Here is a 15,848-nt window from a genome sequence, read left to right as displayed (position 1 = left end):
GCAAGTCTCTTTCTGCTGATCAAAAAAGACACAAAAGATGGGATCCTGTGAATTCCTTCCTGGCATCAGAGCCACATAACTGCATACAAGTTAGGTCCAGGCCTGGCAGGTTGCTAAAGGAGCCCTCTGTGTCGGGCTCGATTGTTCCCAGCACAGTGCCAAATGTCAGTATAAAAGACTTCCTTCAAGATGATCACAGGAGCAGTGGAGGGGAGAGGTGGACTGCTGCCTCCAGCAGCACGTTCCTGTATGGGAGTTCAGCGACTCTGATGCTTTCCAAGTGCAGCAACCTGGTAGTAGTGGTCTGCAAGAGCTGTGTAAGGTTTGCGTGGTCACTCTCACCATGGGAAAAGTCCCAGGAATGTGAGTTGGGGCTGGGCACGTCACTGTGGCTTTGAGATGCTGGTGTTCAGTGGAAATTCATTTGGAAGAGTGCCCTCATCTCAAAACATGCCATTAACTGATGGCTAGTTTTCCATCTTTGTTTGAGTTCACAGACAATAAACTCTCAGTATCTGACTTGATATTTCTGTCAGGAATTCGGTGTTCTTGTGTAGTTCCTGCGTGTACTTCCTGAACCTACAGTACCCCATTGTGGACTTGCAGCAGGAACGTTCCTCCCCAGCCTCCTAGGCAGAGCAGAGCCAGCCGTGGTGGCTGTTTCAGTGAGGGGTTTCCCAGCAAAGCAGGTTGCTGCAGAACCCCTCACAGTGGTTCAGCTGCGAGTGCTTTATCTTTCAAGCCTCTCCTGCAACAGATGCCCCTGGATATTCTTCCAGGATGAGGTCAGCATCACTGGGGAGCTCTTAAAGATCCAGTGTCCTTTGCTCTGTGATTGTTTAAAAGATAGCCAAGCCACATTTCTATTTCTGGATTGTAGTGATTCTCCTGTGGGACTCTCTCTGTCTCCTGATGTTCTAGTTGGGTGCTCTGGACGTCTGCCCTAAAATATCAAGAGGTTTTGTAAATGCTTCTTTCCCTGCCAGAGGTGGTTGCATTCCAGCCATGGATGAGGTGATCCCTGGGTGTGTGTTCAGATCCCTTGATTGTTGCTCTATTACAGTGAAGAAAACAGACTCCAGTGCTGCTGCAAAGCAGCTGTACTAAAAAGGGAGGTGGTTGGGAGATACCTGTAATACAGCTTCTATTCTGCAAAAACCATTAATGATCAGTGAGGTTCTTCTGGTTTCTGCTGAGGCCCTCTTGGCAGTGAATGGGAAATGGTACATTTATGATTTGGAAGGGTTTTATCTTCCTTGTTCCTTATATTAATTGGCACCAACAGACACAGAGAGCATGGTGATATTTGGAAAATTAACATAAGTAGTGTTATTATGCAGATTCCTGAGAGCCAGTATTTCCTTAAAATAAAATGTAATTAAGTCTCTGCTCATTTAGCACATCCGAAATAATTAACTCCTATCTCCAGTTCTCTTGTGCTTGGCTTTGTGGTTTGGGTTTTTTTGGTGACCTTTTTTTCTTTGCATCTGTTTTTCAGGACAACAGCAGAAGGGTAGAGAATATGTTAAAGTTATGGATTATTGAAGCCAAGGACCTGCCAGCTAAGAAGAAGTACTTGTGTGAATTATGCCTGGATGACGTTCTTTATGCACGAACTACCTGTAAATTGAAAACTGATAATGTCTTTTGGGGGGAGCACTTTGAATTTAATAACCTCCCATCGCTCAAAAACATTACGGTGCACTTATACAAAGAGACTGACAAGAAGAAGAAGAAGGACAAGACCAATTTCATAGGCCAGGTGAACATCCCTGTCAGCTCGGTCACGGGCCGGCAGTTCGTAGAGAAGTGGTACCCAGTGGTGAGCCCCAACCCGGGCAAGGGCAAGTCCCCAGGGCCCATGATCCGCATCAAGTCGCGCTACCAGAGCATGAGCATTCTTCCCATGGAGATGTACAAAGAGTTTGCTGAGTACATCACTAACAATTACATGGTGCTGTGCTCGGTGCTGGAGCCCTCGCTGAGCGTGAAGAACAAGGAGGAGATGGCGTCTGCGCTGGTGCACATCCTGCAGAGTACAGGCAAGGCAAAGGTAAGACCCGTTGACATCCCACCGGCGACCATCGGGAGTAGGCTCTGTGTTGGGCTTTGAAATCACCACATGAGTTGGGCTTCAGGCCTAGCTATCCATACACTCTAATTTCGCTTTTAATTACAAACAGGTTGCTAGCAAATTGCAAATTTCTTAATTAGCAAAGAGGTCAGTGGGACCTCAAGGTACCAACTGAGTTATTTTTCTCCCTTCTGGAGGCTGAGAGTCCAGGCTTTTGCCTTATAAACAGTGAAAGTAAGCAAGGCAGTTCTCAGAGGTGAAATGGAAGCAATGCTGTCTTAAGCTAAGCAGCCTTTGTGTGCTGGGTATTCCTGCACTGAACACCCAGGGCAGTTCAGTCTGTGTGGACGACTTTGAACATATTATTCATAGCTGGGAATCCCCCACCAGGCTGGGAAGGAGGAGGCAGAGAGTGGGATTTACTCCTGGTTGTGATCTGTGAGGACACAGGCAGGGTGAGCAGAGCTGGGAACTCCCTTACTGGACAGCACAGGCAAGCACTGAGGTCCCCAGCACATGAGACACGGAGTTGTGCGACCCCCCTGCTGCAGAGCATCCTTCATCCCCGGGGGGCATGGCAGGCCATGGTGAGCAGTGCCAGTGTCAGCACTGCAGGAGTTGAGGCATCTCTGTTTTCTCTGTTAACATCTCCCTGACCTCTGCAGGAGGGAGCTGGGGAAGAGCAAGCTTTCCAAAGCTTTTGCAGTGCTGAGGAGATGCGAGCCCCTCACCTGAGGGGGAATCACAAGGCTCTGCTTCCTCTGCAGCTGCCATTGCTGCTTGGGACCACGGCAGGGTTCATGGATTAGATTTAATTACCTTCTGTTGGACAGAGAAGTGGCTTGGCCTCCTGATCTGGTTCAGGGCAGGCAAAGCTCACTGAGAGGATTGTGCAGCCATGGGCCTGCTGTTGCAGAGGCAGAGAAAATAGCTGTTAAAGCCTTCCTTATCCCGGGCAGCAGTGCCAGGCCCCAGGAGCACAGGGAAGGATTGCAGTCCTGCTCCCCTTGGCTTTGTTGCCCTCAGAGGTGACAGAAGCAGTTCACAGCATGTGAAATATGCTCTGTGGTTACACAAGGGAGCATCGTAGGTGTCCCCTCCTCACTCCTTGTGCCAGGGCTTTGGACCCTTCAGTGTGTGGTTTCTGAGCACAGCCCTGCCTTCTGCTGGCACCACTCCTCATGAACCATGGGCTGTGCTGCCCCTCGCCCACTAGTGCCAGGGCTCCTCTTGGAATAACATTCCATGAAGGACTGTGTCCGTGGCTTACACGGTGCTGGTGCAGAAGTCTTCAAGTGACACCCCAGTCTCAGTCACCACAGATCGTATGTTGGCATGGCTGAGAGCTGTTATCACTGTTCCTGCTTTTTTCCTCTTTTCCTTGGTACTGGAGAGGCTCCAGAGAGAGCAAGTGTGTTTCCAGACATGTGTCTGCATCAGTGCTTGAGATCCCAAGGCTCTACACAGGGGACATGGCAAACAGTAAACAGACTTGATGAATTTCCCCCTAAAATGGAGCTTCTGCTTTCCCTGCCTGTCATCTGCCATCAGCATTAGCACAGGGTTTAGGGAGCTGTCAGAGCAACAGGAGTTACTGGAGCATGGGAACCAGGTGGTGCATGCTTTAGTTGGACAAGCAGAGAGAGGGAGAAACAGCAGGCAGGTAACATCATCGAGTCACGGAACAGCCCAGGTTGGAAGGGACCTCAGAAGATCATCTGGTCCAGCCTTTTGTGGGAAAGGCAGCCTCGCTGAGATTAGCTAGCACCCTGTCCAGTTGTATCGTGAAAGCCTCCAGTGATGGGACCCCACCATGCCCATGGGGAGGTCTTTCCAGTGATTGATTGTTCTAGATGTATAACATTTCTTACATCAAGATTATATCCAGCCTCTGCTGGGTGAGGAGCACCCTTGGGGCAGCCCCCCCTTCCAGGCTCTGTCCTCCTGGGACCTCTGAAGCTGGAGGTGGGTTCTGCATCCCTGGGCTTTGCCAAGAGCTGTTCCAGCCACCTCTCGAGAGCTCTCCCCTGCCCTGAAGAGTGCAGACGTGGACTCGGCAACCACCAATTTATCTTGCTGATAAAGGGGGTTTTGTTGATTTTGGCTGCTGTAGCTGTTGCTAAAGCAGCAATTAACAGTTGGCCTGAGAAACAAGTGTCCAGTAGATTATCTGTGAAGACTTGTTAGCAGCTAATTGCTCGTGCAGTGTTTCAGGCCCTGCTTTCCTGTAGTGATTTGCTGTAAATACGGTGTAATCCCTTAATGAGGCAGGGCCATGGGGTCCGTGTGTCCACCCAGAGCCACGCTGCAGGAGCTGTGTGCAGGAGAGGGCTGATGTGGTGCTGTGCGGGTGATGCCACGTGCAGAGCACGTAGAGCTGCAGCAGGATGGGGACAAGGGCTGTAGCTGAGTTTTCTCCCTAAGTATCTGCTTCTTCCTGGGCTTCACAGCTGTATCACGGTAGAGTAAAAGGTGGAGAATGAAAGCAGAGTGTCCTCTCTGGGCTCAGAGTCCATGCTTCCTTCAATCCCTCTTTGGGAAAGGGAGAAGCTTCGTCCCTGCAGTGCTGTGTGAGGGTTTGGTGTGCATCGGGGTGTGCCTGGAAGCCTCTGACCAGGCAGTAAGGAAGGGGAAAGCATTTTAATGGAGAAGAGTGCAGATGGGCTGGCTGAGGGAGCTGCCCCTGCCCTGTGGGAAGTCTGACAAACATCCAGCACTACACTGGCTCCCCCAGTCACTCAGAAGTTGTTCACTGTCTCTTTATGGCAAGTATGGGTGGGAAGAGGCTAGAGGGACATGAGTTTGTGGCTCAACACGGGGATGCAGGCTCTCAGCATCGCTCCTTGACTCATTACATGATTCCATCTCCCCAGTGAGAGCACTGATAAGTGTTACCTCTAAGGGCGTGGAGATGCCTGACTATTTCCACGTGTTTTGCAACCCACAGACCAAAGACACAAAGTCATAACTTCAAGTATTTCTGTTGCCAAGCCTGGTGTTACCAGGAGTGCTCAGCCCTGCCATTAGCATGGCTTGATGTGGCCCGTGTGATGTGGTTGTGGCTGCATCCTTCCCAAAGCAAGACCTATTGGATGCTTCCAGAATATTTCCCATGCTTAGATTTGTTTCAGGGCTGTCTTACAGCTTTTGGAGCTCAGTTCATGACCATAAATACCTAAAAAACCCCTCTTGTCCAAATGGTTGGTAGCTCAAACCCAGCATTAGACAAAGCTCTACCGAACCAGCTGCTCACTTGAAATAAATATTTATCGTCTTGTGAATGGAGTGAAGAATAAACATGTGTCCTTGTTTGTTTATGCTGCAAGGATTAGCTTCAGCTAAGCAGATGTAGTGACTCCTCCGGTGGAGCTGGGTCAGGGCACTGGGAAAGTGCACAGGGAAGCACGGATGCTGCACACGTTTAGCCATAGACGAGCCTGGCAGCAACCAGATCGTTTTCCCCACGGAGTATCTCTCTCTGATAATGTCTTATAGTAGCTATAGTTGAACTAATAAGGCTTTTAATCAGCTTTATGAGCACCCCCACAGTTTTTACCCCTCTGTTGGGGTGGTGAGCAGCTTCTGAGCCTCCTGTGTGGGATCCAGCCCCTCTGCCCTCATGGGGAGGTTGGTGGTCACTCAGTGTGTTATTACTACATCCCTTAGCTTTTCTTCTTGCCATGAGCAAGGTGATGGACAGAGATTCCTCTGTGTTCACCCTCACATTGCCACTTCACCTCCTTTCCCAAGGAGAATTGGAAAATGCCAGAAGTGTGGAGGGTGGGCTCCAGCACTCACAGGGGGAACATCACTACATTTCCTAGCAGAGAAGGGTCCAGTGCAGATCTCATAGGAACTGTGGGAGTCAAGAGTCAATGACTGGCAGTGGGGGCCTTGGTTTCACACCCTATGTCCAGAACCCAGTCCCTGCCCTCTGCTGCTCTCCTTGCACATCAAGTGCTGTGTTTCTCTGCCGCTGCAACACTGACACACGTAGGTTTGTCCTGACACTCGTCCACCTGTAACCTACAGCCCTACTAACCCCTGGTGTTTTTCACCTTTGCATAAAAGCCCAGCTGGACTCTGGGCTAGTCTTTGAAATTAGCAGTAATCTTATTACCTTTATCAATTCAATCCTCTTAAGGTTAAGTCAATCCTCTTAATCAGGCTTGTGATGTGGAGAACCTTATTATTTCAAGGTCAATCTGCCCATCAGTCAGTTACAATATTGGGAACCATCAGCTCCAGCCCCAGGGGTTGTGTCCCCCAAGCAGCCTGTGCAGGGCCGTGGGTCTTACGAGCTCCATCAAACCCCACATGCTCCATTATGGCCACATCCAGAGGGGCTGGAGGACCTTCCCCAGCACAGCGAGGTGCAGACTCCTTCCTGGGTGCACAGGGTAGTCCTGCAAGGCTTGTGCTGCTTGTTGGCTCCCTTTGCCTTGGAAACACTCGTGCTCCCACCGGAGCCAGGCCAGGCACCCGGCTGGCTCCATCCCTGTGCCTCCTGGGCTCAGGAGCTGGAGGGGGCCAGTATTGCCCAGTGACACCCCCCCGGGTACAGGGACTGGGATAGATGTTGCAGACAGACCCCTCACCAGGGTAGGATTCCTTGGCACTGGAAGTTCGAAGCACTGTGGGGTGTGCAGGGTTGGGGGGTGCTGGAGGCTGAGCTGTCAGCTGTTGATCAGATGTGTGACTGGATTAACTTTCTTTGCTCTGGCTTTGTCCCCTCTGAAGAAGCTTTTTCTTCCCATTTTTTGTGTTGGAGCAATGCGATTAGTCCGCTTCCTCAGCCCCATTGACGTGGGCACTGGAGGATCCTATTCCTGAGCAGGTGTTGGTTTTCTTTTGGTGGACTTCTCTTTTCAATGAGCCTTTTCCAGTCGAGGCCCCCTCCCCAGGGCAGCAGCTTCCAACAGCTGCCTGCAGGGACCACGCATGGGCTGTGATGTGCTTGTTTCCAGGGCATCAGCCCCATCTCCATATTCTCCTTCCAGTTTCCCCAAGCAAAGGTTTAGGGGATCCTCCATGGCAGCATCAAGGATTCCTGCTATGAGGTGACTTACTTACAGAACCCCAGCCTGGTTTGGGTTGGAAGGGACCTTAAAGCTCCTCCAGTTCCAACCCCCTGCCATGGGCAGGGACACCTTCCACTAGAGCAGGTTGCTCCAAGCCCCTGTGTCCAACCTGGCCTTGAGCCCTGCCAGGGATGGGGCAGCCCCAGCTCCTCTGCTGCAGGGACCAGGCTGCCACTCGTGTGTGTTTCTGGAGGAGCTGCCTTAGCACAGCACGTGCTGCTGGGGGTCCATGCCTAGCTGTTTGAAAAGTGCTGGGAACCAGTGCGCTGGGTTTATTTATTTGAGAATTGCTCTTCTTAGAAGAGTTGGAAGGGTTGGAACTGGGTGATCTTTGAGGTCCCTTCCAACGCAAACTGTTCTGTGATTCCCTATCAGCATATGGGCAGTGACTGAAGTTGCACAGGTTCAGCTGTGTCCAGTCTGAAGCAAATACCCTTAAAAACACCACGGGAACAAGCCTGCAGAGCACTGCCACAGCCCTTAATTTTTACTGTAAGACCTTTTCCTTCCCCTCTCGACTCCCATGTAATGAAATAAAGCATCTTATTTTCTTCCATTGCCAGGGGCCCTAACTGAAAACAACCCCCTGCTGATCTCTGCTGCTCAGAAACAGGGAGTTTTATTGGCTTTAGTTATTGCATTTTATTCGGAGCCTTGTATGTGGGTGAGTGAGGCCCCCGGAGGGATTCAACAAGTATTTGCATTCCATTTGTGTGTTCCGAGTGCTGGCTGCTGGCGTCCTTCAGACAGAGATACCAGACGTGTGATCCAGAGCTGATGTGGCTTTTTGTGCAGAGGGGCGGCAGGATCTGGAAGATGGCCCTGGGACAGGAATTGCAGGATGTCATGGGAACTGACCCATGGAGGAGGCTCCTTTCCCGCAGCAAGCAGAGCTCTGCTGGGCTGCCCAGAGGCAGAGGAACTCACTCAAGGACGTTGGCTGTGGGTATTTTGATCCCTGATACATCCCAGCGCTGGTTCCTAGCCTGGCAAGATGCCTCCTGCAGCCTGGGGAGGCTGGACCTGCTGGGGATGCTGAGCAGCCCTTGCCTGCAGGGTGCTGTTGGGTGTCCTGGCTCTCCCCTCCATCTCCCCATCAGTTACAAGGCCAGATCCCACCACATTAAGTCCCAGCTTTGGGTGTTGTGCCATAATGGAGCTCTTTGGGATTTCAGCAGCTTTCCTTCCCCCTTTGGAGACAAGAGGTTGTTTCTCAGCTGTCAAGCTGCAGGTGCTCCATAGTGGATAATGACCACAGCAGAGGTTTCAGAGCAGTCTTTTCTGGCTGTGTGCTGAGTCCCACAGTGGAATTTTGCCTCATTTTAATTTCTAGTGGATTCTAGATCAGCAAAAATCATTGAAATTGGCATTATCAGTGGCTAAAACCTGTCCTCTGGGTTTCCACCACTCAGCAGCCCTGGCTGCATTTGGGGTGTGCATCACAGCTTGGACCAGCATCTCACAGCTGCCAGTCCTTGGCCAGCAATGGAGGGGAAAGCAAACCCTTGGCTAAGAGAAGCTGTAAAACTCAGTTATTCCTGAGATAATTAGTATGTTGGGAAAGTGACAAGAAAGAGAATCGAGCAAAGCCAAGGTCAGTGGCTGCTAATTAAGAATCAGCACCTTGTGTCAGCCTGAGCTGTGGCTTGGAATTGAAACGTACCCTGGGAGAGACCCAGGAAGATAAAGGTGATGGAGTTACCCAGATAGCAGCTACTGGGAATTGAGCAGGGGTTTAAAGTTTCATTCCAGCCTTGCTGATAAAAGGGGCTAAATGAGAGAAAATAGTGGGGGAAGGCACGTGCTTTGCTTCCAGGAGGGATGTTTTTGCCTCTGCAGCTGCAGGAGCATTGCAGACGTAGCAGGATCTCAGGAAGGGTAAAGAAATAATGGAAGTGATTTCTTTTTTTAACCAAAACTCCTTTGGCTCTTTTTGAGGCGCTCTGGAAGGTCAGGGCAGTGTGTTGGTCCCAGTCTTGTGGGAAAGTGGGAGAGCTGGGGCCGTTGCGTGCTGTTTGAACCTTGATTGAGCTCTCAGTGCAGGGATGATCATATGAAGAATGAAATGGAGCTAAGTGCCTCTCTTGCAAATCTCCCAGCCAGCTGCTGGCAGGGAATGGGACCTGAGTGTCCCCTCTCCCAGGCCTGGGCTGGAGCAGGCTGGGTCATGGCCACGGTGCTTGGGGGGTTCTGGGGGCTGTGTTTTGGGAATGGCAAGGACAGGACCTGGGTCTCTGCATGACAGCTCTGGGATGCTCCTGCTGCCCCTGCCAGGAACAGGTTACCTCTGGTATGGTCGTGACAAATGAAGGAGAATTTCTTAGTGAAAGGTTATTACCAAGCAGATTATTCTGTTCTAGAGGAAGGCAGTTTAAAAAAAGGTGCCCTTGGTTGTGGAATTGAGTGTGTATGTCAACATTTCTCTGTCTCCTGCATGGGGAAACAGTGAGAGGTTTAATGCATCTGATTTACACGGTGCCTGTTCCCCTTTGTCCAGGTGAATGGTACAGGGTGGGAGGAGATGGAGCTTTCTAGCACCCAGCACAGCGAGGAGCTGGGCAGGAGCCCAGAGCTGCTTTTCCCATTAGCAGTGCAGTGAACAGAAGCTGAATATATATTAGCATTAAAATCTGCATGGCATTTCTCCTGCATTAACACTGGCTAGAGCACACTAAATACCACACCACGCAGTGGAGTCTCAGCAGAATGCACGGGGTCCTGGCTCGTGCTCTCTGATGGGTTAATGCTGCTGCTGAGGCAGACCTGGAGCTCAGGCTGAAGGGCTGGTTTTAGTTTAGGGTTTGTAGTTCAGCAGCCTGGCTGAAAATCGCATGGGATTTGGTTGTGTGCACATCAGGCCCCAAATCTGTGCTGTAGCAATGCTGTTTATTTCCATGAGTACTAAGGAAATGGGACATTTGAGTATCTTGATGCATATTACAGGCTTGATTCTCAGTCATTAACTGTGGAGCACAGCTCGTGACATCCGAGCATGCCCTTGATTTGCAACCAGTCAGACATCAAATACAGTCACATTTAACAGCAAACGTGTTTCACCCACAAAATGGGAACTAGATGATGTTAAGGTCCTTTCCAACCTTGACCATCCTAAAATATGAGGCTGATAGAAGACATGGCTGGAAACCAGCACTGATGGAAAGGCAAACGTGGTGCAGGTCTGGAATGAATCATTTTTTGGGGGTCATTTTGAATAGTTTTTTGTGGTGCAAAAATTGCGTCTCTCCAGAGATTTATTTTTCTTCTCTCCAACGTGAGGTTGGAGAAACAGGAGGGAAGTGGGGCTGGGAGTAGCTCAGCGTGGACACCCAGGACCACCCGCAGCACCTCCGCTCTCTCCTGCGTCTCACAAAGCTGAGAGGAGGGGAGGCTGCCTGCTCTGCTGAACAAAGCGTGTGTCGGTGCGTGGTGACCCACCATGGGCTTTGCTTTCCAGGATTTCTTGACTGACCTGATGATGTCTGAAGTTGATCGCTGTGGTGAGAATGAGCATCTCATTTTCAGGGAGAACACACTGGCCACCAAAGCAATCGAAGAATACCTGAAGCTGGTGGGGCAGAAATACTTGCAAGATGCCTTAGGTATGTACAGAGCATTGGCAAGTCCTCCTCTAGGCTGCAGGGTGCTCTGCGTGGTGGAGCCCTGATACCTGTCAGAAGGTTTGGCTGGCAGCAGGGTCCAAGCCAGGGGCACAGCCATGACCCAGTGGGCAGCTCTTTGCTCCCAGGTGAAGGTCACCACTGAGTTAGTGCTGCAGTCTGCTTTCAAAGGAGACAAATTGGTATGTGAAGGCATTATGCTGCCTTCCAAGTGTTCTGTCTCGGCGCTGTCAGTGTCACAGCAGCTGATGGAACCCTTCCCCTGATGCACCCCCCGACCAGAGACATTCCCTCAGTTCCTTGCAGCGCCGGAAAGTCAGATGAAATCTCCCAAGTTCCAGTGATGAGAGAGTCATGTCCCGGATCACGCTGGGAACAACCCTCCTGGTGGTTGGTTTTTAAGTGCTGGCAATGTTTATGGCTCCAAAAATATTTCTCTTGATGCAAATGAAAATAATTAGAGCTTCTGCTTCTGGGCAGGTCAGGAAGGAATTGCTGTGTTGCTGTTTGCAGCCAGCATAGCATGAGGATGGGGAGAGGCTGCCTTTGAAGCATGATGTCTGAGCCTCAGCCGAAGGCAGGCAGATTAGATCCACATCTTAGCAGTAGGATGAGCAGAGCTCCCATTGAAGTGTTAATTTTTCAGTATGTTGGGTTCCTACTAGTGGATTTGTGTAATTTTAGCAAGGAGCAAAGAAGCATAAATACTTTATTAAGATAATAGTAGTAATGGCAGCGTCGGGAAGGGGAGATCGTGGAGTCGAACCAACACATAGCCCATAAGAATAGGAAAAGGAATAGTATTTATTTCTGCCTTGTAATGCTTTCTGGTTGAAGGCACGTCTGTAAGTAGATTACCTCATACAGTTTCTAAAAAGCAGGGGGATTAATGAAGGCAGAGAGTGCTGAAACATTCCTCTTTCAGGGCTCGATGCAAATGCTGCCAAGCCAGCTCCAGCTAATGCAGGTGGAGCCTGGGCTCGTGCTCGCTGGTCGGGGCACTGATTCTGTGTAAGACCTTTTATCAGTGAAGTGATTCATCTGTGTGCCACCAGGTAACACAATACAGCACAAGGTAACACAATAAAGGATAGTGCTTTCCTTTAAACCATGAAGCACAAGCAAGTAATAGGGCCGGATGATAACAGCAGGCATCACCTGCAGGCGAGCAGAGAGGCTCCAGAGCTCCCTGGCAAAGCTGAAAATCCATTGGAGAGGCTCTCCGGTGTGTAATTAAAATGTGTTTTGGCAATACGGGAGGAATGCAGACTAGAATGAGCCAAAACCAGGAGTGTGGGAAAATCCAAGATGGTCAGGAATGAGAAGATGAGCAAACCAGTGGGAATTCTAAGAAAACCAAAGCAAACCCTTCTCCAGAACATCACCTGGCTCTGCAGATCCCTTAGACACTGCCTCCTAATCCCCATTATCCCATCCCCAGCCACACTGTGTGCTAACTGGGATGGGTGGCTCCCACCCCAGGCTGGACACCACGCAGTGGGGAGCATCCTCAGCCCAGGCAGCAGGGATCTGTCACCCAGGGTGAAAGGTGGCACAAGAGTGAGGAGCTCCAAAGCAGACACACAGTGTGAGGAGCAGCCAGGCACAAACAGGAGTGCAGGCAAGCTCAGAGAAATATTTGAATTCAATTTCGTGTGATGTTCAGCACAAAATAAACCGAGTAAATGGTTCCTTTCCTTTAATTACCCATTTCTCCTGTGAATCACGCCAGCTTGTCCGCGCCAGGGCACAGGCTGCAGTTGCAGCCATCCTACAAATAATTACAGAACTTGCCAGCATATTTCCTACTGGATTTGCCCAAGGGAGCGTCTCTGGAACTGGTGTAATGGGGGGTCAGGGCGGGCTGAGGAAGCGGGTGTTTTGGCAGCTCAGTTCTGATGCAATAGCCCATAACCACAGAGGCAGAGCTGCCAGCTGGGCAAGAGGGATGGAATGTGCTCATTGGGAATATGGGTGCCTTTCTGCAGGGCGCTCCTGGGTCTGCTTGTTGATCCTGAGAGCTGACTGGGGCACAGTCTGCCCTGGGAGCCACCACCAGCTCTTGTACCTGGCTTCTGTTCGGGCAGCGTGGTGGGTATAGGTAACTGATGGGGTGCAGGGTAACTGCTGGGGTGCTGGGGCTTGTGAACAGACTTGCTTGCAGGCCTCATCTCTCGCGTCTCCTAAACCCATCACCAACTGTCTGTTTTACAGGGGAATTTATCAAGGCACTGTATGAATCAGATGAGAATTGCGAGGTGGATCCCAGTAAGTGTTCATCTTCAGACCTTCCTGAACATCAGGGCAACCTGAAAATGTGCTGTGAGCTGGCCTTCTGCAAGATCATCAACTCCTACTGGTCAGTATCCTGTGAGCATCGCTCCCCTCCTCATGCCCTTGGCTAGCACAGAGGTGATGCAGCTGCAGGGACAGAGCGGCAGCAGCCCATCCCCAGGCTGTTGGTACCCATCCCTTAGCTGTGCTGATGGGCAGCTTGTCAGAGAGCTTTGCAGGGGGAGCTGCAGGGCCCTGCCTACGTCCTGCTGTGCATAAGGGATCAGGAGCAAGGGTGAGGATGGTCCAGGGAGTGAGACCCTGCTCAAGCAGAGTTTGGAGCATCTGCTCTGGGAGTGCAACAGCCTCACTGATTCTCCATCAGGCTTGTTTTCAGTGGGTGCTGAAGGGTTACTGGTGCACAGGGACGGGGAGAGGACAGTGGAGGCAAGGAACGTGAAATGCCTTTGCTAGTGTGACCAATTCACCGAGAGACTTGATGCCAACTGTGTTGAAAGTCTGGACTAAAGGGCAGAAATGCAGGGCCTGGGTCTCCTGTCTATGTAGTGATTCAGTCTGGATCAGACTGATGGACTCTGCCTGTCTCAGACGAAGTTGTGAAATCCTCTCTCCTGCACAGAAGCTGCACCAGCACAGGGAGCTTTGGTTTAGGCAGATGTTCTCTTGTTGCAGAGTGCTGGAGCCCAGGAGGATGCTGCTGTTCCTCCTGGGTTGCTCTTTGGCTCAGCATCCCGCATTCCTCTGGGTTAACCCCTCTGTCTCCCAGCCCCGGGGTGCTTGCTGAGGCAGAGGTGGGGAGCCTGTTGCCTCCTTGGCCCAAGGCCTGGTATGCAGTTCAAGGCATTTCCTAGTTGTTTGTTCTCAGGGTAAAGGTTCTTGCAACTAGTTGGGGCAGGGCTGAATATGCAACACTGATTGGAGTAAGGTAGTTTATCCTGTTGTGGAGGAGGCTGTCAGGCTCAGTGTGTGACCCGCTGCTCAGCCCTGGGAATGGGAGCCAGGAGTCCCTGGGTTTGTTAGAGATGCTGTCTGCAAAGGTGACCTGACAGGGACAGAAATGGGTTTGTGATTCTCTTTACTTGGAGCAATAACAAGGTTTGCTTTCAGCTGCTTCCTAACATACCTGACCCGTATGAGAATGATCGCTTTGTCTTACTGCTGAGTTTGCAGTCTTCCTGCTTCAGAGCCTGGGCTTAGTTTGTATTAGTGCGTTTAGTAGCAACGCTGTTGTTGCAAAACATCAACTCAGGATAATATTGGAGGGAGGAATTCTTTGATAATAAGGATTTCTCATTTTCTCTCCTATCCCAGCTGTTATATTGAGGTCTGAAAGCTTATGATATGCAGTCTTCCAGGATTGTGAATGTTCCCTCCTGCAAGCCCAGGAAAGGAATTGCTTTTCCTGATCCTGTTCAGGAAGAGAACAAGCAGCAGGAGGCTCATTCAGGCAAATAAGCAAAGGGCAGATTTCTTTACAGGTGTCCTATACCTTACCCTGGGCTGATCAATGAGTGACTCAGGAATGGTGTTTACCTGCTCTCCCAGGAGGGATTCACTGCTTTTGGCCACCAGTGGATTACGATTGTTTGAATGAATGTCTTCCTAAAAATGACCCAAAGCAGCACTAAAAGGTCACTCTAAAAATAGGCTTGAGAAGTGACCTGAGGAGAGTCAGGAATGCACAGGAAGTTTGTTCCTTCAGTCCTGCCTTTCCAAGGAAGGCTGGAGCAGCTGCTCCGAGTGGTTTCCCCTCGCTCCTTTGTGCTCGGCGGTTCTTAGGGATTAATTGGGTTGATGAATGTTAAGGATTGGCCAAGGTATCCTGAGAGCTAACGATCCTGCTTTAAATAGAGTGCCAGAGTGTGCATGCTCATCTGCAGAGAGAGCCAGAGAGAGGAAAGAGGTTTACAATAACTGAAAATTGTTATAATTATGACATAATTTGGACATCTGGGAAGTTTCAGTGTAAGCAGAATTGGAGCATGTGGGAGCTCATCACTGGGAAGTTGGGTGATGAATTGCAGGCCCGTTTGTCACATGGAGCTGGTAACTGAACTCCATCGGCTGTGACACAGTTGGAGGTTTGTGGTCTCCATCACTGGTGAGCAGAGCTCAGGGGCTGCGTGCAGCCGGTGCGTGCGTTGCGAGGGTTGCTTCCCAGTGACTGTACAACCTGTCCTGATCAGTCAAGCCTTAAATTGCTTAAAGGATTCTCCTGTTTCTGGGCAAATACCATGAAGTAGAAGGGCTTTGTCCAATTGTGTGGATCAAATCAAAGACAGAGGAGAATTTATCCAGCCAAAGACACTGCCTAATGTTATTTATAAAGCACAGGGTAAAGGCTCATGGATGTGAGAGCATGAAGTCAACACGGAGCAGAAGCTGAGCGCAGTGGATGCATTTCCAAGCGCTTCCATGAAGTGTGCCCACCCGTGTCAGGTCAGATTGAAACCTGGAAACCTGGAGCGCAGCTGCATGGGCCTCTCCAGGCATGGTGGGGTGCCCTGGCTGGGATTAACAGCAGCAGCCCTAGACCTGGGGGTCTGCAGCTGAAATGAGGGGTGAGGGCTCTTCCCACTGAGCATGGATGCTGCTGGCTCAGAGGAGAGCTGCAGAGCCAGAGGCCACGGCCGTTGGGCTGCAGGGTACCCACAAACCCCAGAGGTCCTGCTCTCTGCAGTGTGGCCAGGAGCAGTGAGTTGGGCACGGTGAAGTGAGTGTCCATAGCCCTGGGAAGCAGAGGCTGGGGGAGCGGGGGGACTGGCCGCAGGGGGGAAGCCC

The 15,848-nt window shown here is 50.8% G+C and overlaps 1 protein-coding gene across 1 annotated transcript in view; it reads left to right on the top strand.

Annotated features, from left to right (window-relative positions):
* The window catches only part of LOC104409318 (disabled homolog 2-interacting protein-like), a 28,619-nt gene that overhangs the window by 7,346 nt on the left and 5,425 nt on the right, over positions 1-15,848 (top strand). Inside the window, 3 exon segments of the mRNA XM_010019153.1 lie at positions 1,499-2,053; positions 10,610-10,754; positions 12,987-13,131. Coding sequence (XP_010017455.1) covers positions 1,499-2,053; positions 10,610-10,754; positions 12,987-13,131 — 845 coding nt within the window.

Source organism: Nestor notabilis, unplaced genomic scaffold (genome assembly GCF_000696875.1).
Source record: "Nestor notabilis isolate BGI_N333 unplaced genomic scaffold, ASM69687v1 scaffold21747, whole genome shotgun sequence".
NCBI classification, from domain to species: Eukaryota; Metazoa; Chordata; class Aves; order Psittaciformes; family Psittacidae; genus Nestor; species Nestor notabilis.
The sequence above is the reverse complement of the archived record's forward strand: the minus strand, read 5'-3'. Positions and strand labels throughout refer to the sequence as shown.